The sequence below is a fragment of the Polyodon spathula genome, chromosome 8 (genome assembly GCF_017654505.1).
Source record: "Polyodon spathula isolate WHYD16114869_AA chromosome 8, ASM1765450v1, whole genome shotgun sequence".
Taxonomy (NCBI): Eukaryota; Metazoa; Chordata; class Actinopteri; order Acipenseriformes; family Polyodontidae; genus Polyodon; species Polyodon spathula.
The window spans coordinates 14,871,919-14,891,171 of NC_054541.1; the positions used below are offsets into that span (position 1 = coordinate 14,871,919).

Consider the following 19,253-nt stretch of genomic DNA (forward strand, 5'->3'; position numbering starts at 1 on the left):
TGCCATTCAAATGCATTTCTTACCCACTCCTTTGTTCTGAATGTTATTTGCAATGATTCAATTTGATTTGGAGTTGTGCTGCTCTAATACCAACAGGTTTAAACTGTCTCTGTTGCTAAGGGTAACTGCTGACTTCATGCCTGCATGATTTTGCCTTATTTTAGTTTCCTGAATGTGAGAAATCATGTGATAGTGTGATCTTCGGTACTTGAAGCAGGTGGAGTCAGAGTTGAAAGGTAACTGCTCTGACATTATAACCAGCCTTGTGTAGTTCAAACCATTATTACATACCCCTGCTACTAACCCCCAGTGCCATAATACATCCCCACCATAGCTGGCAGTCTCCTCCTGACTAATCATGCAGTTAGCCTGGACAATGAAAATAGTGGCCTCAGATTCATAATGCATTCCAATTGAATCCCACGGGAATAACACCTGAATATCTTCTGCACTTCCTGGGAGTTCTGAAGTCATTCATTTTGAATGCAGCCCCCTGTCAATCCATGTGGATTGAATGACCTGAATTCATTCAAGATACTGATCACATGTATAAGGCATGCATTCATGGAAGAACGAACACTTCTTCCAAACCCTGGGAGGCAACTAAGGGGGTATGATTAATTAGCAAGGCTAAATTCAAAATGAATGACTTCAGAACTCCCTTGGTATTCAGCCAGAATTCATTCTGAATTTGCAGCCATTATGTTACCAGAAAGTGTTTTAATGAGCAATGCCATTGTTGTGAACTCATTTCACAAAATACACTGATTTACTGTGCAGCACCTGTCTGGCAATTCATTAATGTAGTTACCTCTGATAACTCTCCGAGCAATTGCTTGCAGGAAAAAAATCAAAACATTAAAGTTATAAAACATGAAAACATAGAAATAAAAAACAGAAGTACTTGTAATTACTCAATTCAGAATTTCACAACAACAAAAATCTTTACTATACATTGACTCAGAAGCAGAAGCGTTGATAAAATAAAACCACAACATTTTTATTCACATGTCCTAGATACGGAGCTGCTCATAGCGTGTTCCTGATCCACGTTCACCAGGAGGAGCGAGTCCAAGAGTCTGTGCATTGTTCAATACTCTGGGAAAGTTGGACGTAAAGCGATGTGGCCCCTGCTTCAACAGCCTGCCTGTGAGCATCGCTGATGGGAGTGTGTGACGAATGGACTCGCTGCAGTGCTTTACCCTGGATTACAACCCTTGCAGATTCCTCAGATTTCCCAAGGATCAGCGTGTCTTCTTATATACAGCCCCTTTTTACTGAAGCTAGAGATGCTACAGCTCGGGAATTTTTACACTGTACAATGTAAAAAAGGGTTGTGGGGGGGGGGGGGGCTGGGGTGGCTCGTCCTGTCAGATATTATAGTGAAATTAAAACAAACACACAAGACCCCCCCCCCCCCCCCCCTTTTCAATTATGTATTTCCACAAACAGCTGGCAATTGGAATTCTATGCTCAGAACATGTCCTGTGTTCAGAAATGATGCAGGCATTTCTTTAAAAAGTTCACTGCGTGATGATTAATGGACAGCAATGTAACCACATGTATTGCTTTTGGTTTGAACAAAAAACATCAACGTAAAAGCTATTTGATGATGCCATCTATGTTTTGTTCTTCTGTTTGTCAAGTCTGTTGCTACGGAAATAACTTGATGACTTTCTTAGCGTATTGAAAGATGAAGCTTCTGGGTTAATGGAGAACTGGGTTTCATAGCAAGTGGGTGACAGGAATTGAATTTGCTGTGCATTAAGAAAATATTATACATGAAAACAGATATTCCAAAGGGCATCTTCAACCACATGCTTAAATTGAAGGTAAAAAAAACACACACAAACAACCAAAGCAGCAGCTACAGTAACAATAGCTTCACTGCAAACGAAGCTGAACGCAGAAATGCTCCCTAAAGTATTGCATTTCTATACATCCAGTCCTCAATCCAGCACACTCCAAAACACACAGGCACACCATTTCATCTACAAGTACGGATACTGTGAGGAGGGCACTTAGCAACATCTGGCCTGAAAGAATACCTGATCTCCATATTTTAATGATACGATTCCAATTATTTAAATTGCTTTAAAGCAGAATTTAAGACAATTTGAAAACTGAGGTGTTACTTTTCCCTTCTAAAACTTATTTTGTACAGAGCAAGGCTAGAAATAAGAGTCCCACTGCATAGCAGTTTGATCCATCCTTGGTTTTACTAAGAGTTTAAAAAACAAATCAGACACACCTGAGCTTTTTACCTACACACTGTGGCTAATCAAGCTCATAGCAAAACCAGGAATGGGTGAAACTGCTATGCAACAGGAGTCCTATTTCCATCCCTGTAGAGCAGGACTTCTCAAACTCAGTCCTGGGGACCTCCTGTGGCTACTGGTTCATTCCAACTGAGCTCTCAATTACTTAACTAGACCCTTAATTGAACTAATAATGTGCTTAATTACACCTTTTTACTTGTTTTCAGCTCTTAAACAGCTGCAGTTCAATATGCAACTGTTCAAGAGCTGAAAACAAGTAAAAAGGTCTAATTAAGCAAATTATCAGTTCAATTAAGGTTCTAGAATAAAGTAATTGAGAGCTTGGTTGGAATGAAAACCAGCAGCCACAGGGGGTCCCCAGGACCGAGTTTGAGAAGCCCTGCTGTAGAGAACCAGTTGAAATGTAAAAAAAAAATTTAAAAATACAAATACAAAAAACGCACATATTAGGATTAGGATCGTAACCATGTAAAAATATAATATTTAGAACAATGGAGAAGGTGTAAAAGTATCTCTAAGTTTCAGCACTAATCCTAAGTATCATACGCTAACAGGCCAGACGTTAGGAGTCCAATCCCAGCGGTCTGATTGGACACTTGTGTGCATGGTGCCTAATGGGGTCCAATCAGATGAAGGAGAGAGGGAATTAACTGGGAATGAGACTAAACGAACTGAGTCCGGGACACACCCAGCCCTACCTTGAACAATTCAAACTCCTTCTTTGGCATCAGGAGCTTTTGGTATACGACAAACACAAAGGAAAGAAAGGGAGAGGGGAAATGCAACAAACACGTGAAAAGAAAAGGAAACACTGCACGAATGACATTTAAAATAGAAACAGCCATACTGAAAATAACAATAATAATAATAAAAACAACACTACATGGTATGATGCTGGTGTTAAGAATATTGGGAGATAGAACCCTAACTCAGCAGTGAAGAAATACAAATCTAAGTCTTTTTCAAACAAGGCTTTGATATACAATTGGTATCAGTATCATCCCCTTTACTGTGCTGAAAAGCTTTTGGTCCTCCGCCTTTTGGGCCCTATTTCCTGTGCTATAGGTCACACATCTTTATCAGCAGCACAGGAAGTGTTCAAATGACAGTAGTTCATTTTCTTCTGCACTGCAGCAATATACAGGTGGTGGACAAAAAATGGAATCCCCAACATAAAGTCACTTAATAGGGTGTTGGGCCACCACGCGCCCTGGCATAGAGTCTACCAGCCTCTGGAATTCTGCAAGAGGGATGCGGCACCATTCAATCAACTCATGCCTGGTTGATGGAGGTGGAAAACGCTGTCTCGGGCGTCATTCCAGAATATCCCATAAATGCTCGACTGGGTTCAGATCTGGTGATTGAGAAGACCATGACATATAAAGAACGTCAGTGTCATGATCATCAAACCATTGGGTGACCATATGTGCTCTGTGGATGGGGGCATTGTCATCCTGGAAGACACCCCCCCCAGCTGGAAAGAAATGCTGCAACATGGGGTGAAGATGATCACTCAGCACCATTAAGTAGCGATTAGCATTGACCTTGCCTTCCAAGGGAACGAGTGCACCCAAACCATGCCAGGAAAATGCGCCCCACAACATTACGAAACAACCAGAAACCTTCACTGTTGGAACCAAGCACTCAGGGCTGTAGAGTTCTTTAGGTTGGCGCCACATGTGCACTTGTCCATTTGTCGAGAACATGGTGAAGGATGATTCATCTGACCATAACTCATTTCTCCACTGCTTGTTAGTCCATTGCCTATGCTCTTTGCACCACTGGACTCGCAAAAAAAATACATTGCCAGGTGTGAGGAGCAGTTTATGCTCTGCAACCCGACTATGGTATCCCGCTCTGTGGAGTTCTCGACGGACCACTTCTGATGAAACTGGCTGCTTGCGCCCCAGGCTGAAATTTGCAATTGATCTACAGTTGCTCATCTGTTTTGCTTTGCACTTCGAATTAATGCACGGATATCACAATCCTGGAGTATGCGCTTCCACCAACCATTGCCCTTTGCTGATGATGTCTCTCCCTCGGAGTTCAATGCTGACATCACCTTAGACACTGTTGCACGTGAAACATCAGCAAGTTGAGCTGTCTTGGTCACTGAAGCTCCTGCCAAATGCACCCCAACAATCGCCCCTCTTTCAAAGTCACCGAGGTCTCCTCTTGCAGCCATGCCAGCCATAATTATAGGCAACCAGGCCTGTCCAGCATTGTTATACATGACTAAGCATGCTGGGATGTTATTTGCTTAATGCATGAACCACACCTGTGTGGAAGCCCTTGCTTTCAATATACTTGGTGTCCCTCATTTACCCAGGTGTTTCAATTTTTTGTCCACTACCTGTATCTGTAAACATCTACATACCCCAGACTACAGCTATGGGAAAGGTTTTGCATCACCCTATAGAACTAACTAATGTTGCTTCATAAAGTCGAATGAAACCTGCTGAATAATGTTACATTAACATATTGAATTACATACCGCTTAGCAGTTTCCCATGTATTAAAGGAAAAACTGACAAATTGAAAAATGTGACATTTCAAAATCTAACATGAAATACTGTCTGGTAGTCCGGTAGACTTTAGCGATATGATTTTTCTGTTTCTTTGATTACATGATGTTAAATAAAATATCTAAATTATGTTCACATAGTTTTTTTTTTTAATTAAGTCTCAATCCTAAAATTCTAGGTGATGCAGAACTTTTGGCCACAGCTGTACACGAGAAGTGAAACAAGCGAGACCCTTCCATTGGGATGTTGTGAAGAAACAGCACAGCACGGAGAAAACAAACCTCAAACAGGTCATTGACAGAACAGCAGAAGAGCTAAAGAACAACTTTACTCACCTTTTACTTTTTAAAAACAAGACTTTAAAACAAGGGAAACCCAAAGCAGTTGTCATTACAACTATAAACTAGTGGAAGTATCAAGTGAACTTGGAGGCAACAGATATTTCAAACTCAGCAGAGAGAACAAGAGGGCATGAATGGAAGCTAAGTAGAGTTTAGAACAGAAGGTAGGAAGCACTTTTTACACAGAGAGTTATACATGCATAGAATAGCCGACCAGATGAAGTAGTAGGATTTAAAACTGGGAATCACTAGGAACATTAAAAAAAGACTAGATTCCATGCTTTTAAATTAGTTCCACCAGCAGGGAGAATGGTGTGCTAACAAGAGACGAGCCTTGATGAGCCAAACGGCCTTTTCTCGTTCTCAAACTTTTCTTCTGCTTTTATGATCCACTGGTAAGCCTGTCCTCTCCTGGTACTCTCAATTATCAAGTATAAAAAAAGCAAAGCAGCACTAAATCGCCAGCAGACGCAGCGCGGCCCCGGGGCTGAGGAAGGCCTTGCTCAGCTTTCCCAAGCTCCTCTCTAGGACTCACCTGGATGGTGTGACTGTACAGTGGGTCTGCTCTCCCGACCCCCAGCTCCTGGTTTGCTCTGGTAATTTCCAGGATGTTGTTTGGCACATATCCAGAAGCACCGCTTGCATTTTTAACCTTCCACCACTGCTTCCTGTCGTCAAGCACCTGGGGATACAAGATGGCGTGGACTCAAAGACTGGGTTTCAAACAGGCTGCTGCTTACCGGTACCCAGTACCGCCACTTATACTCCAAAGACTTGCATTTGTGGCATTTCCTATAGAAACATGATCTAAAGTGCATGTGGTGGTGTTTGAAAGCATTGAGCTCCTTGGGAGTTGCATTTCCTAAGTGGATATGATTCTAATCTGATTATTTTTTTTTACTGTATTACTAATATTATTTACTTATTTAGCAGACACCTTTATCCAAGACAAATTACAAAGACTAGGGTGTGTGAACTATGCATCAGCTGCAGAGTCACTCACAACTCTGTCTCACCCGAAAGGTGGAGCACAAGGAGGCTAAGTGACTTGCTCAAGGTCATACAGTGAGTCAGTGAGGTGAGCCTGGGGCCTCCTGGTTATAAGCCTTTTTCTTTAACCACTGGACCACACAGCTTCCTACTGTAGGACTACAACACCCGGAATGCATTGCGTAGTACCATGCTATTTTGACTGGAGCTCTGTTTGACAAGTGCTCTCTAACTTTAGTTAATGTGCAAGTTGCATATTTTAGTTAAAATGTTGCAAATTCATGCATAACCGCATTTCTCTGGGTAGCGGAACTCTCTCCCCTCTTCATAGCCTTGTCCCTTCAACTTCAAACCCATAGTCAAGGACAGTGGATGGGAATAAGACTGCCATTGCAGAGCAGTTTGACTCCTATTCCTTGTTTTACTATGAGTTTAATAACATACACCTGAGCTTGTTACCTGCACTAGGGTTAATCAAGCTTGTAGTAAAACCTGGGTGAAACTGCTATGCAATAGGTTTCTTATTGCCATCCTAGCACAATTCTAACCTCACGTGTGTTTATACTGCTCCTTGATACATTTACTGATAAGTCTTCAGCAGAAAGTCATTCATCAATCATGCATGCAGGCAAATGGGCATTCCTTTCCTCCTTCTAGAAACAAACATAATGGAGGTCCTGCATCCGTTTACGCCAAATATCAGCTAATTACTCTGCATTCAAGATGAGTAAAATAAGAAACAACCCAATACAATGATTCAAAAACCCCATCCTTACCTCTAAGATTTCATCCTTCACCACAGAGAGTTCAGTGCCATTTCTCGCTACAAAGTCATACTTGGATTTGGCAAAGTTGTTTGGTTGAGGTTTCCCCTGGGCTTCGTAATTTCTGTAACAATTGCACCAGATATAAACAAAGACAAGACGCAGGGCCACACGAAACAAGAGCTACCCGATACAGGGGCCACAACACGGGCTACACGACACAAAAGCTACCTGACATGGTGGGCCATGCAAAACAAGAGCTACCTGACACAGGGGCCACACAACACAAAGGTGTTTTCATGTCAGCTTGTAGCAGAATCTGCTTCAAACTTTAGCACTCTGCATTTTGGGGTTTTCAATACAGTGCACTGCTGGATGATGTAGATGTTGACCGCTTGACTACTAGCCTCAATACTTACTGGACACAAGCAGGTGGACCACAATTCTAATACTAGAAGAACTTTTTTATTTATTTTTATTCTATCTTTAAAACTAACTGAACACCCAATTGAAAAGCAAGTAAAACAAAAAAATAATAATGATGTTTCTTATTACCAAACTATACACCCCTAAATATTTTTACTGTAGTGTTAATTGCAGCAGTTTAGTGACTTGTAAATAAATACAATAATACTAGACTCTAATTTACCAAACATGGTTTTTACTATTTCTGTAATATAACTTGTCAGGGATGGAAATAAGGCTCCCATTGCATAGCAGTTTGACCCACTCCTAATTTTACTATGAGTTTAATAAGATACACCTGAGTTTGTTTCCTATACACCAGGGCTAATCAAGCTCGTAGTAAAACCTGGAATGGGTGAAACTGCTGTGCTATAGCAGTCTTATTTGCTTCCCTACTGGCATGTTATCCTTTCACCAAAATCAATGCAGATTGCAACATGTAGTAATCAACTTTGACCAACAGGGAATGCAATGAACTGCATGATCACTGTCAAGATAATCTGCACAGGATCTTAATTTCAAATGGGTTGCTTCAAGGTCACAAGATAATTCTCAAAATTCTGGTTAATATCCCTCTCCCTCTCCCTCCCCCTCTTCTATCTGGGTGTGCTGGTGTGATCAAATTGAATTGCACCAATGCACAACAGATATGAACAGGGCCATACTTGACTTGAGAGAAAATAACACATGGAGGAGTTCATGTCACCACATCATGACCTGGACGGTTCCGATTGGCCGGACACATACAGAGTCCAGTGGGTTCTAAGCTAGTCACAGTGTCACAGCCATGGAGAGCTGTCTTTGCCTTAATGCCAGGAACACAAGGTTGAGAAAACCACCACAAAATACACACCCAAGCGAGGAGAACAGAAATGGGTTAGTCGTGAACAGCAGTCAATTGGACCACTCAAGAACTACTGGTGTTTCTATGGAGCTGGTGGCAAGGAGAGAGTTAACTGTATATTCACTTTGCAAATTAAATCCATTTAGGAAATTAAAAGAACAGAGGTTCAAAGTGTTCCAAAGTGCACACTGCAGAACAGGATCAACACAACGCTTGGCAACGTCAGGTTTTAGGGGTGCAGTGTCCAATTGGTTTTAAATGCAATATGGAAGGAAGGCTGTAACCTTACATTACCATGTTGAAAATATATCAGATTGACAAATATAACAGAACAAAAACAATCCTTTAAAAAGAATGCTCCTTTATGTGCTTAAACAGAGGTTGAAGATGTCATCTCCAGCCTCTTATACCAGTGTAGCAAGCAGTAGTGGTACCAAACAGGTTTACAACATGACGCAGCGGCCATCAGACTTCAAGTCAAAAGGCTAAACTACTGTAACTGTGGAGTAAAAACAGACAAGAAAATTTTTGGTTTGAAATTGAACCTGGTTTTGGGGCACTGCAGCTTTAAAAATACCTTAACGTTTGGAAAAAAGAATTATGTGTAAACTTCTCAAACTAAATAATTATACTGCAAACTTCTCAGAAGCAGAAAAATATAAATGAATAGCTCTTCACAAAATTGTAATAGTCATGTCAAGGACAGCAGTGTTATAATCCAAGTCTGCATGTTTAGCAGCTAACCGTGTACAGTACTGTCCCATTTCCAAAGTGTCCTGCTTGTCAGATAACGAATGCACAAGTCCGCCCCAGGTATAACTACAGTGTACAAAAGTGACAACAATTAGGTTAAGTATAACATTTACTTGTAACAATACATCTTGACAGCTAAATAATTGATTACCCAAAACCACAGACTAGTCAGAGGCGATCCTGTGAATATTTCCTACAATCTAGAGAAGCTGTGCTTGTTGTATTACAATGCAGCTGCTATTTCAGCACCACAGACTGGGAGACACTGCTTTAAAAATATAAAAGGAAAAGTATGACTGCGAGAGTCATGCAAGCATGGTTTGGGGATAGCTCCTGTACCACGCTTGGGTTTGCTGTGTGAAGACAGTAGACTGGATTAACTGTATATATATATATATATTATATATTATATATATATATAACTATATATATATATATATATTTTTCTTTTTAAAAATCTGAAAAACTAACTTAAGTTAAAATCGGACCAGCATTCCTGTTTTCTTTGGAATGGGGACAGTACACTTTTTATTATGTAAAGGTCTGAATGGAAGCAGTGTGATTCGCTTAAGCAGCTGACAGAGAGAGAGATCATGAGCCCGCACTTAAAGGCAGCCACAGCTGACTCCTGGTCCAGGGGAGGCCCGTGTTTGAAAGCTGTGTTACTGAATGCATACCCATCGGTTGGAGGGAAGTCCTGGACACTGGGTTGCTAGAAGAAAAGGAAAATAAAGATATCGTAGTGAACAAGGAGGTATTAGTATTGAAACAAATTTAACATGTATAACCCACACCACTTTGATATTTAAAGACACTCACTATAATCTACAGCAGCAGTGTTTTTGGACAAAAAGCCTATCTCTTCACAACAGCTTGTAAAAAATCTGGTTGCACACACACACAGTAAAAGCTGGATAGACTCTGCCCCCGCACAGAGTGAAAGCTGGTATAAACTCCGCCCCCACACACAGTGAAAGCTGGTAGAGACCTCATTCCCGCACACAGTGAAAGCTGATATATACTCCTCCCCAGCACAGTGAAAGCTGGTATAGACCTCGCCCCCACACAGAGAAAGGTGGTGTAGACTCCGCCCCCACACACAGTGAAAGCTGATGTAGACTCCGCCCCTGCTGAAAGCTGCTATAGACTCCGCCCCTGCACACAGTGAAAGTTGGTAGACTCCGCCCCCACACACAATGAAAGCTGGTATAGACTCCGCCTCCGCACACAGTAAAGCTGGTAGACTCTGCCCCTGCTGAAAACAGGGGTGGACTCTGCCCCATCACACAGTGAAAGGTGGTATGGACTCCGCCCCCGCACACAGTAAAGCTGGTATAGAATCTGCCCCCGCACACAGTACAGCTGGTATAGACTCCACCCCACACCTCAAGCGACAGCCTGCGATGCTCCTCTCTGGGGTGCTCAGCAGCCTGGCTCACAGACTCTGCCAGCTGGTGGAGGTCCTGCTCCTGTGGGCTCCCCATGAAGTTCAGCAGGGGCGGCTCCCAGCCTTTGCGGAAGCGAGGCACGTAGGTGGGGATGTAGTGGTCCTTGGGCCAGTCGCTCCTGTGCCAGGGAGAGAAAGTTGGATGCAGCAGTCTGGACAAGGTGGCACATAAGCTGGGTTTCATGTCTCCAAGAGGTCCTTTGCATTTCTATTAAATATGCAGAAGCAGCAGCTCACTTTTTAAACACATGACACTTGACCACTGCAATAAATACCAGAGCATGTCTCTGGTTAAAAGAAACATCCCAGCAACTCTCAGAGATTCTCATGCTGTTATGTGCACCTGTAAATAAGTGAATGGTAAGCACAGCTGTTTGATTAAAAGAGTCCTACAAATAACCAGGGAGTACTTAGAGCTACAAACACACAATGAATACATTTCTAACAGACTGCAACATGAAATACATTTAGTAGGCTAGATTAGTAGCAAGAGGCACTATAAAAAAGAAAAGGTTTAGCTTAACTGTACCAAAGACACTCAGTAAGTTTGTGCTCATTAAACACAGGGAAATAAATAAGACTGGCACATTCCTGGTTTACACCTGAGCTTGTTTCCTGTACACTGTGGCTATTCAAGCTCGTAGTAAAACCTGGAATGGGTGAAACTGCTGTTCAATAGGAGACTTATTTCTATCCCTGAAACACGAGGTATGTTTAAAAACAACATGACTTTCTTTGCATTTTGACTGTACTTGATTCTACCAAAGACTACCCTTGCACTTTTTTTTTTTTATCAAGCTCTAAACAGAATACTGCACAAGAATGCACAATAGGGAGCCATACAGGGCTCAGGAGTCATTTGCTGGACTGCCCTGGATTCGCCTGAAGCTCTATTGCAACGTGAAATGAACAGCCCTGCTCTGGAGAGAAGTGAAGTCCAGTGTGTTCACCTTGGTTTGATCCAGGCATCACCGAGTGACACCCACAGCTGTCTTTCCCCCGGTGTGAGGCAGGAGTGCAGGAAGTCGATGGAGTCTCTCGTTAGCAAGGGGCTGAGGACGCTGCTGGCCAGTTCTATCCCCCCAGTGGTCTGGATCACCTGAGAGAAGGAAGCGAACACATCAGGCTGGTCTAGCAGGACTGGGCACTTCAAAACTGCGAGTGTGCAAGGCCTCTGGCTGTGCTGGCACTCACCATTTTGAGTGGTGTGAACAGGAAGTGGATCAGATCGGGGGCACTTGGGTTCTGAATGTGGGTTCGTAATTTGCCCTACAGGAGAGAAGTCGTGTTACTGAGAGGGCAAATGAATGTCATAGCACGTGAAACACCCCCCCCACCCCCCCCCCTTCACCCCCCACCCCCCCCCCCCCCCCCCCCCCCCCCCCCCCCCCCCCCCCCCCCCCCCCCCCCCCCCCCCCCAAGACTGCCTGGATTAACAGAAGTATGGACGTCAATTTGTGAAACGGTCATTTGGCTAACTATCAAAAAGTTTTAGGAATACCTAAAATATATTATGACATGAAATAGATTAGAATATTTATTTATGGCCATTTTTGTAACCCACATATTATATTTCTAATAGACCACATAATTAGTGTAACAACTGAATCAATTCCACTGGGTCAATTCTAATTAAAAAATGCCCAAAGGAGTCAAAGACACATTGAACACATTCTCCAACTGAAACACGCAGCGTCAATCTGCAGACATACCAGCATGTTGAAGGCATGCTTGAACTTCTGGAAACAGTCGACAAACTGTTCCCGAGTCGGTGGCTTCGCCCGAAGAGTCAGGACTCCCTCTGGTGGGCACAAACAGAACAGCAGCTATAACAGTTCTGCAGCAACCTGGTTTGAAGCAGTTTGCTAGAATGACAAGCCTTCGAGTTGAATTTACTGTAGCCGAGTCATAATACAGGGGAATACAGTCTGAAGGTTACGTGAGCATTAACAAAGTACAAGATTCTCATCAAGTTTCTCTTGTTATGTGTAAATAAATGAATGCTGTAAATGGACAAGGAGACTGATGCAGAACTTTCCATCCTTGTTGCTTAGAATGACGCAGATATTAGTGTGTGTATATATATATATATATAAATATAAACAATTACCAATCAAACAAATATATACACACACAAGAGCACGTGTAAAATGTGTAAATACACTTGTAAAGATAAAAGTGAAATTGCAAATAGAGAAAATAAATATTCAGTCTTAAGAAACCCAGCATGCAAAACTACAACCTTGTTTCGGGTATATTTTGCCAAAAATGTAACAAAATAAAATATATAGGGGCAAAAGGTACAGCGTTATATAAAATAATACAGAATCACCTCTCAAACATAAGAATAAAATAAAATACATAGATTCAATACCAGGATGCCTGAAGGTTTAAATAGAAAGGAATAGTAGATTGTTACAACAGTAACTATGTAGTAAATGGCATAAGAAACACATTAATAGATTTAAAATGACATACGTGAATGTAGTTTCAACTACATCAAAAGTAACTCCACTGTTTGTAAACACACTTTCCTTTGTTAAAAATATCAAAACATTGGGAAGATTTTTTGGAGCAAAAACTAACATCAGTCTGATTTAGCCAATCCTAAAAAGCACACAGATTGCACCATTTATATCAGTTTATTAAATCACTTGCCTCCCGGCCCCTTCTTTTTACTTTTCTTGGATTTCTTCCTCTTTGACAGTTCAGAAAACGCTTCAGCAGATTTCTGAAGTTTGGTAACAAAATACTCAATGTCTTCCAAAAGATGGTTTAAAATTTGCTGCAAAAAAAATAAAATTTTATATATAAATAAAAAACACATCCAGGTCGCAATGCATCAAATTGACTTGTGCACAAGAATCTAATTCTGTAATTCAATCACAAGGACAGGGGCGTAAAAGATCTCATACTATCACCTTGCTCAATAACCCTAACCCCTCACCTCGCTCGATAACCCTAACCCATTAGCTCAGTAGATAACCCTAACCCGTCCCCTCGCTCGATAACCCTAACCCGTCCCCTCGCTCGATAACCCTAACCCGTCCCCTCGCTCGATAACCCTAACCCGTCCCCTCGCTCGATAACCCTAACCCGTCCCCTCGCTCGACAGGTTTGAATGGGGCTCTCACTCAGTGTACAGCTATAGCCCAAAAGTTTTGCATCACCCTACAGAATTAACTAATTTTACTTCATAATTTCGAATGAAACCTGCTGAATAATGATACGTTAACATTTTGAATTACTAAATAGTTTTTAATAAATGTCTCAATCCTAAAATTCTAGATGATGCAAAACACTTGGCCATGGATACACCACAATGGGAGAAGTAATTAACCAAATGGCTGCATGTGTAACCGAATGCCGAATGTCACAGGGGGCCTTGAGCCAAAAAAGTCCTTGACTCTGCATGTAGCGGACGTTGCTGTGTGATACACTGCATTTACAGATTCTGCCCCCTGCTATACAAGCACGAAGGCAGACAAGCCTGGCTGTTTTGCACAGAGGTCAAGAAGGTCTCTTGCGGTGCGCTGGGTTGCTGATTCGCACCCAGCCCCCGTCCTGTTACACGCAGTCTCGTACCACGTCACAGTCCACGTGCTCTCCCAACATCTCCAGGGTCTCCTCGTGCTCCAGAACCATCCTCTGCTTATCACCTGTGAGAGAGACATGGATGAGAAGGCATGGAAACATCAAACAATCATTCAGGTCTCTTAGAACACAATGTTATGAGGTAACGAAACACAGATCACTCAGCCTCTTAGAACACAATGATATGCAGTAACTAGGTAAGAATGCTGTAAAAAGAACCAGCAGTGCTCTGCATTCAGTCACTGACATAGTTGAAGATGCCATCTGGTGTTATTTTTTATATATACTTATAAATTACAAATGAGAAATCAACTAAAATCGCCTTTGAAAGGTTAATATTCTAGGACATCTTATCCTGTGTCACCCCATAGGACACATGACACTTCTGAATATATATACAGTATATTTTTAAATGTTATGTTTAATAGCAGTTCATGAGTACAATCTTTTACTTTCACACTACACACTGTGTAGAGTGTCTCCTAGTATAACAGAAATTAGTTCTCACAGTTTGAACAGCTTTGTTTCTGCAGTGTGTGAAGTGTCTGGTTGGTTGGTTGGCTGGTTTGCTCTGCAGTGTGTGAAGAGTCTGGTTGGTTGGTTGGTTGGTTTGCTCTGCAGTGTGTGAAGAGTCTGGTTGGTTGGCTGGTTTGCTCTGCAGTGTGTGAAGTGTCTGGTTGGTTGGTTGGTTTGCTCTGCAGTGTGTGAAGTGTCTGGTTGGTTGGTTGGTTGGTTGGTTTGCTCTGCAGTGTGTGAAGTGTCTGGTTGTTTGGTTGGCTGGTTTGCTCTGCAGTGTGTGAAGTGTCTGGTTGGTTGGTTGGCTGGTTTGCTCTGCAGTGCGTGAAGTGTCTGGTTGGTTGGCTGGCTGGTTTGTTCTGCAGTGTGTGAAGTGACTGTTTGGTTGGTTGGCTGGTTTGCTCTGCAGTGTGTGAAGTGTCTGGTTGGTTGGCTGGTTTGCTCTGCAGTGTGTGAAGTGACTGTTTGGTTGGTTGGTTTGCTCTGCACTTCACTCACAGTCTTGGTTCTCAGAAGTTGCCCAGGCTGACCAGACTGCCACCCTGCTCTTCACATCCACCTGCGTGACAGTGGCAGGGGGGACTGGGGCCGGGGCAGAGGGGGGCGGAGGGATGGTGCTGCCACTCTTCAAAATCATCCTGGGAAGGTAAAACAAACAGGGAAGCATTGTAGATAGACTGCAGTACCATCTCAGAAATGTGGATTTAATATTTAGGCCCGGGACTGGAAATAAGACTCTCATTGCAGAGAAGTTTGATCCATTGCTGGTTTCACAACAAATTTAATAAGACACACTTGAGCTTGTTACCTGTACACTGTGGCTGATCAAGCTTGTAGTCTTATTTCCATCCCCAATATAATCAAAACCTTAGTCGACCTGACTTAACTCTGGTATCTTAATATTGGTGTTTATAGTTGTATAGTACGTGGGTGTAACATCACTGGAGACTAAACTACAGCATTGGAGAACAGGTTACAGAGAGACAAAGAATTGAAATTTAGAATGTACTGTACTTGACATTCGCAACTCCCACTGAGACCCACAGGGGGAGCTGTTTCATACATAACATAATTCACATTGAGAAACAGCACAAACCCCCACAGAATCTAAAAATATTTTACTACTATTATGATTACTGTTATGATTATTATTATTATTATTACTGATTTATAACCTTGGTTACCAATCCATACTCTTGCTCTTACTAGCACGGTGTTAGCTGCTGTGCTGCTGCCACTATTTAACATATTATGTTACCATCATGTATTCTCCACTTTCAGCTGTATTAAATGTACTATTTCATGTATTATTCACTTTCCTCTGTATTTAATGTACTATGCTTTTATGTATATATTTATTTATATATATATATATATATTATTTCCTCTGGATTTTATATTTATGATATATATATATATACTAGTACATAATCAGTATATTATGCATAAACTGTATTTGTCTAAAATTACCTATGACACGAAACACTGTGCTTTGTGATGGTGGTCCCTAAGGTTGACCTGTTTATTTATTAAAGGTTGACTGATTTATTGACTGACTGATTGATTGATTGATTGATTGAGCACTAGCAATATAACCTCAATTTCTTCTGTTAACAAATACTTGGATTCTTAGCTTTGTATTTTGTACTTCCGATTTTTAATCTGCAGATGGGAATAATTACAATAATTACTGCCATATGAAAAAAGAACAAAGTGGTTGCTTGTGTTAAATGTACAGCACATATAGAGTGTACCAGCATTACCAAGCATGCCAGTTAATGGAGAGCAGTCCGGAAGCAAGGTTCAAGGGTCAAAGGTTTTGAACACCCTGCTGTGATATGATTCACTGGGTAGTGTTTAAACCCTTATTAAATCACACCTCAAGGATAGTATCTGTATTTCCCTCCCCTAGAGAATCTTTAAGAAAGCAGTCTCTAATAATTGCAGTGCTGGGATTGTTCATATGCAGTAACAGAGAAGGCAGTACCTGAGTGTGTCCGGCCTTCTCTTCTGCTTGCCTCCTTTGTTGTCACTGATCGCGCTTTCGATATCCGACTGGATCAGGTTCGCCTAGAGGGAGCAACATTAATGTATTAAGTTTTATTTTTAATTGCTGTACAGCGTCATGTATTTAAAAACCTGCACCTACAGCCTAGGCTACACTTCTAGGTGAACACAGGCATCACTGTGTGGGCAAAAACAAGTCACAAACTCTGGATTGAATACTTTACATAGCGCACGAATCGGCAAAGTTGCAATGCAGTTCAGTTGTATGTCCAGCATCATTCATTTGAAAAAAAAAAAAAAAAGTATTTTCCTCAGCATAATCCATGTCAGTATATAATAACTGGCACTGAAAAGTTATATTTCCCATATAGGTTATAACTTAAACACCAAGAAGCAATGCCATTTCATTTTCTATTTCTGAAGGGTACTGATACATGTTACTTAAAAGGAGCTCTCAAGAATCATTGAATTTTCATTCACACACACACACATTATATATATATATATATATATATATATATATATATATATATATATATATATATATATATATATATATACACACACATACACACACACACACACACACATATATACATACACACACACACACACACATATACATATATACATATATATATACACACACACACACACACACACACACACACACTCATACAGTGCCTATAGAAAGTCTACACCCCCTTTTAAAACGTTCACCTTCCGTTGCCTTATAGCCTGGAATTAAAATGCATTAATTGTTTTTTTTTTTGTTCATTTATCTACACATCCGACCCTACAACTTCAAAGTGAAAAAAATATTCTAAAAATTTGTAGAAATTAAAAATAAAAAATGAAAATAGCTTGGTTGGATAAGTGTCACCCCCATAGCAATCCTAAATTAGCTTGGGTGTAACCAATCACCTTCAAAATTAAAACACAGAGTTAAAGTGGCCTCCACCTGTGTTAAATTGTAGTGATTCACAAGAACTCCGGTCCAAAGTTGTTGAAAGGCACAGATCAGGGGATGGGTATAAAAAAAATATCAAAAGGCCTTGAATATCCCTTGGAGCACGGTCAAGATGATCATTAAGAAGTGGAAGGTGTATGGCACCACCAAGACCCTGCCTAGATCAGGCCATCCCTACAGGCTTTTATGGCAAAGACTGGTCAAAGTGTGCATGTGACAACAATATCCCAAGAACTCCACAAATTTGGCCTGTATGGTAGGGTGGCAAGAAGGAAGCCATTACTCAAGAAAGCCCACCTTGAATCCCACTTGAAGTATGCAAAAAAAACTCTGTAGCCATGTGGCAAAATGTTTTGTGGTCTGATTGAATTGAACTTTTTGGCCCAAATGCAAAGCATTATGTTTGGCGTAAACCCAACACAGCGCATCACCCAAAGAACACTATCCCACGGTGGTGGCAGCTTCATGTTATGGGAATGTTTCTAAAATAAAAACTGGAACCTCCAGGTCATGCTTTGGGCTTGTGCTCAATGTCGATGAGAATGAATCTGTTTCTTTCCCAGTAGGATTGAATATAAAATCAGGCCACGCTGCAGACGGTGCTAAACTAGAAAGCTTTTTAAAGACAGCCAAATGCGCATAATTAAAGCCTTGCAAGAAGGCCAGGAAGGCTGGGAATCCTGTCATAAAGAGAGGAGCTGCAGAGACCAGCACTGGTTGAGTTATTTAATTTGATTGCGTTTTTATGAATAAAATACAGTTTGATATTCACAAAACTGTTGTAGATGTTGACTTCTTTGAAACATGCGTGGGGAAGATTTATGAATATCAACTTGACTTATTAACAAACCAAAAATTAAAAAATTGATAACAATTCACTAACTTTGAATTATAATTTTTTTAAATAGTGTGACTGTGAATAATGTCACGCAGCGTTGTCAATGGAAACAAACCAGATTGATATCAAAGATTGTATTTTATCTTGGCCCAAGTCAAACAAACCTGTAATGGGTGAAACTGCTATGCAACAGGAGTCTTATTCACATCCCTGTTTTATACTAATAAAGAAACTCAAAACATGGCCACAAATTGCGAGTTGTGCCCTGGTTCTTGAAATTGCCTCAGGACATTTACAGCACGGTTTCTGGATGTTTTATACTGTGTATTTGCTTTCGCATTCCCATAATTGATTTGCTAACACTGACATGAGATATATTTCAATACATCTCCACTTAGCTGTCCAATATAGTTATTTAAAACGTGTGAAAAAAACAGACCAACAATAGTTACAAAGTTTTCTTTCCAAAGAAATTAGTTTTACAATGTCCAGTGCCACATTCCAGGTAACTGACATCAAGCCAACATTTACCAAGGAGCCGACATGTGCTTTAACGGAGCATGCGATGTGAACGCAATCTCCAGCACTCCAGTTCAGTGGACGTGGAACTCCTGCTGTTGCACCAGCAGGCGTCTCTAGTAGTTAATCCAGAACAATGTTTAAGCCTGCTGGACTTTGACTAACACCCACACACTCAAACACACCATAGCACAAGACTTAAAAGGTATTGTGACCTACATGGCTTTCGAAACATATTTCTACACAAAAACCCCTAAGGAAAAACTGTAAGAAAAAGTTCCAGTTTGGCTCGCTTTCTTAATTAAGTGAATGCAAGTTTATATGCAAGTGTGTATTTATCACTCCCTTTGCTGTATCAGGCACACAAACAGTGCAGAGAAAATAAGAGAGTCTAAACTTGA

The 19,253-nt window shown here is 41.1% G+C and overlaps 1 protein-coding gene across 10 annotated transcripts in view; it reads right to left on the bottom strand.

Annotated features, from left to right (window-relative positions):
- The window catches only part of LOC121319500 (epidermal growth factor receptor kinase substrate 8-like), an 88,398-nt gene that overhangs the window by 8,996 nt on the left and 60,149 nt on the right, over positions 1-19,253 (bottom strand). For 8 of the 10 annotated variants that reach the window (XM_041256980.1, XM_041256975.1, XM_041256981.1 and 5 more), the window contains 12 exons: positions 16,506-16,588; positions 15,017-15,156; positions 13,994-14,067; positions 13,067-13,193; positions 12,121-12,209; positions 11,603-11,677; positions 11,359-11,507; positions 10,347-10,527; positions 9,567-9,673; positions 6,912-7,023; positions 5,681-5,827; positions 812-835 (listed from right to left, as the gene is read on the bottom strand). In XM_041256980.1, coding sequence (XP_041112914.1) covers positions 812-835; positions 5,681-5,827; positions 6,912-7,023; positions 9,567-9,673; positions 10,347-10,527; positions 11,359-11,507; positions 11,603-11,677; positions 12,121-12,209; positions 13,067-13,193; positions 13,994-14,067; positions 15,017-15,156; positions 16,506-16,588 — 1,308 coding nt within the window. The remainder of the gene's footprint in view (positions 1-811; positions 836-5,680; positions 5,828-6,911; positions 7,024-9,566; positions 9,674-10,346; positions 10,528-11,358; positions 11,508-11,602; positions 11,678-12,120; positions 12,210-13,066; positions 13,194-13,993; positions 14,068-15,016; positions 15,157-16,505; positions 16,589-19,253) is intronic. The other 2 variants (XM_041256984.1, XM_041256978.1) reach the window with 2 other exon arrangements.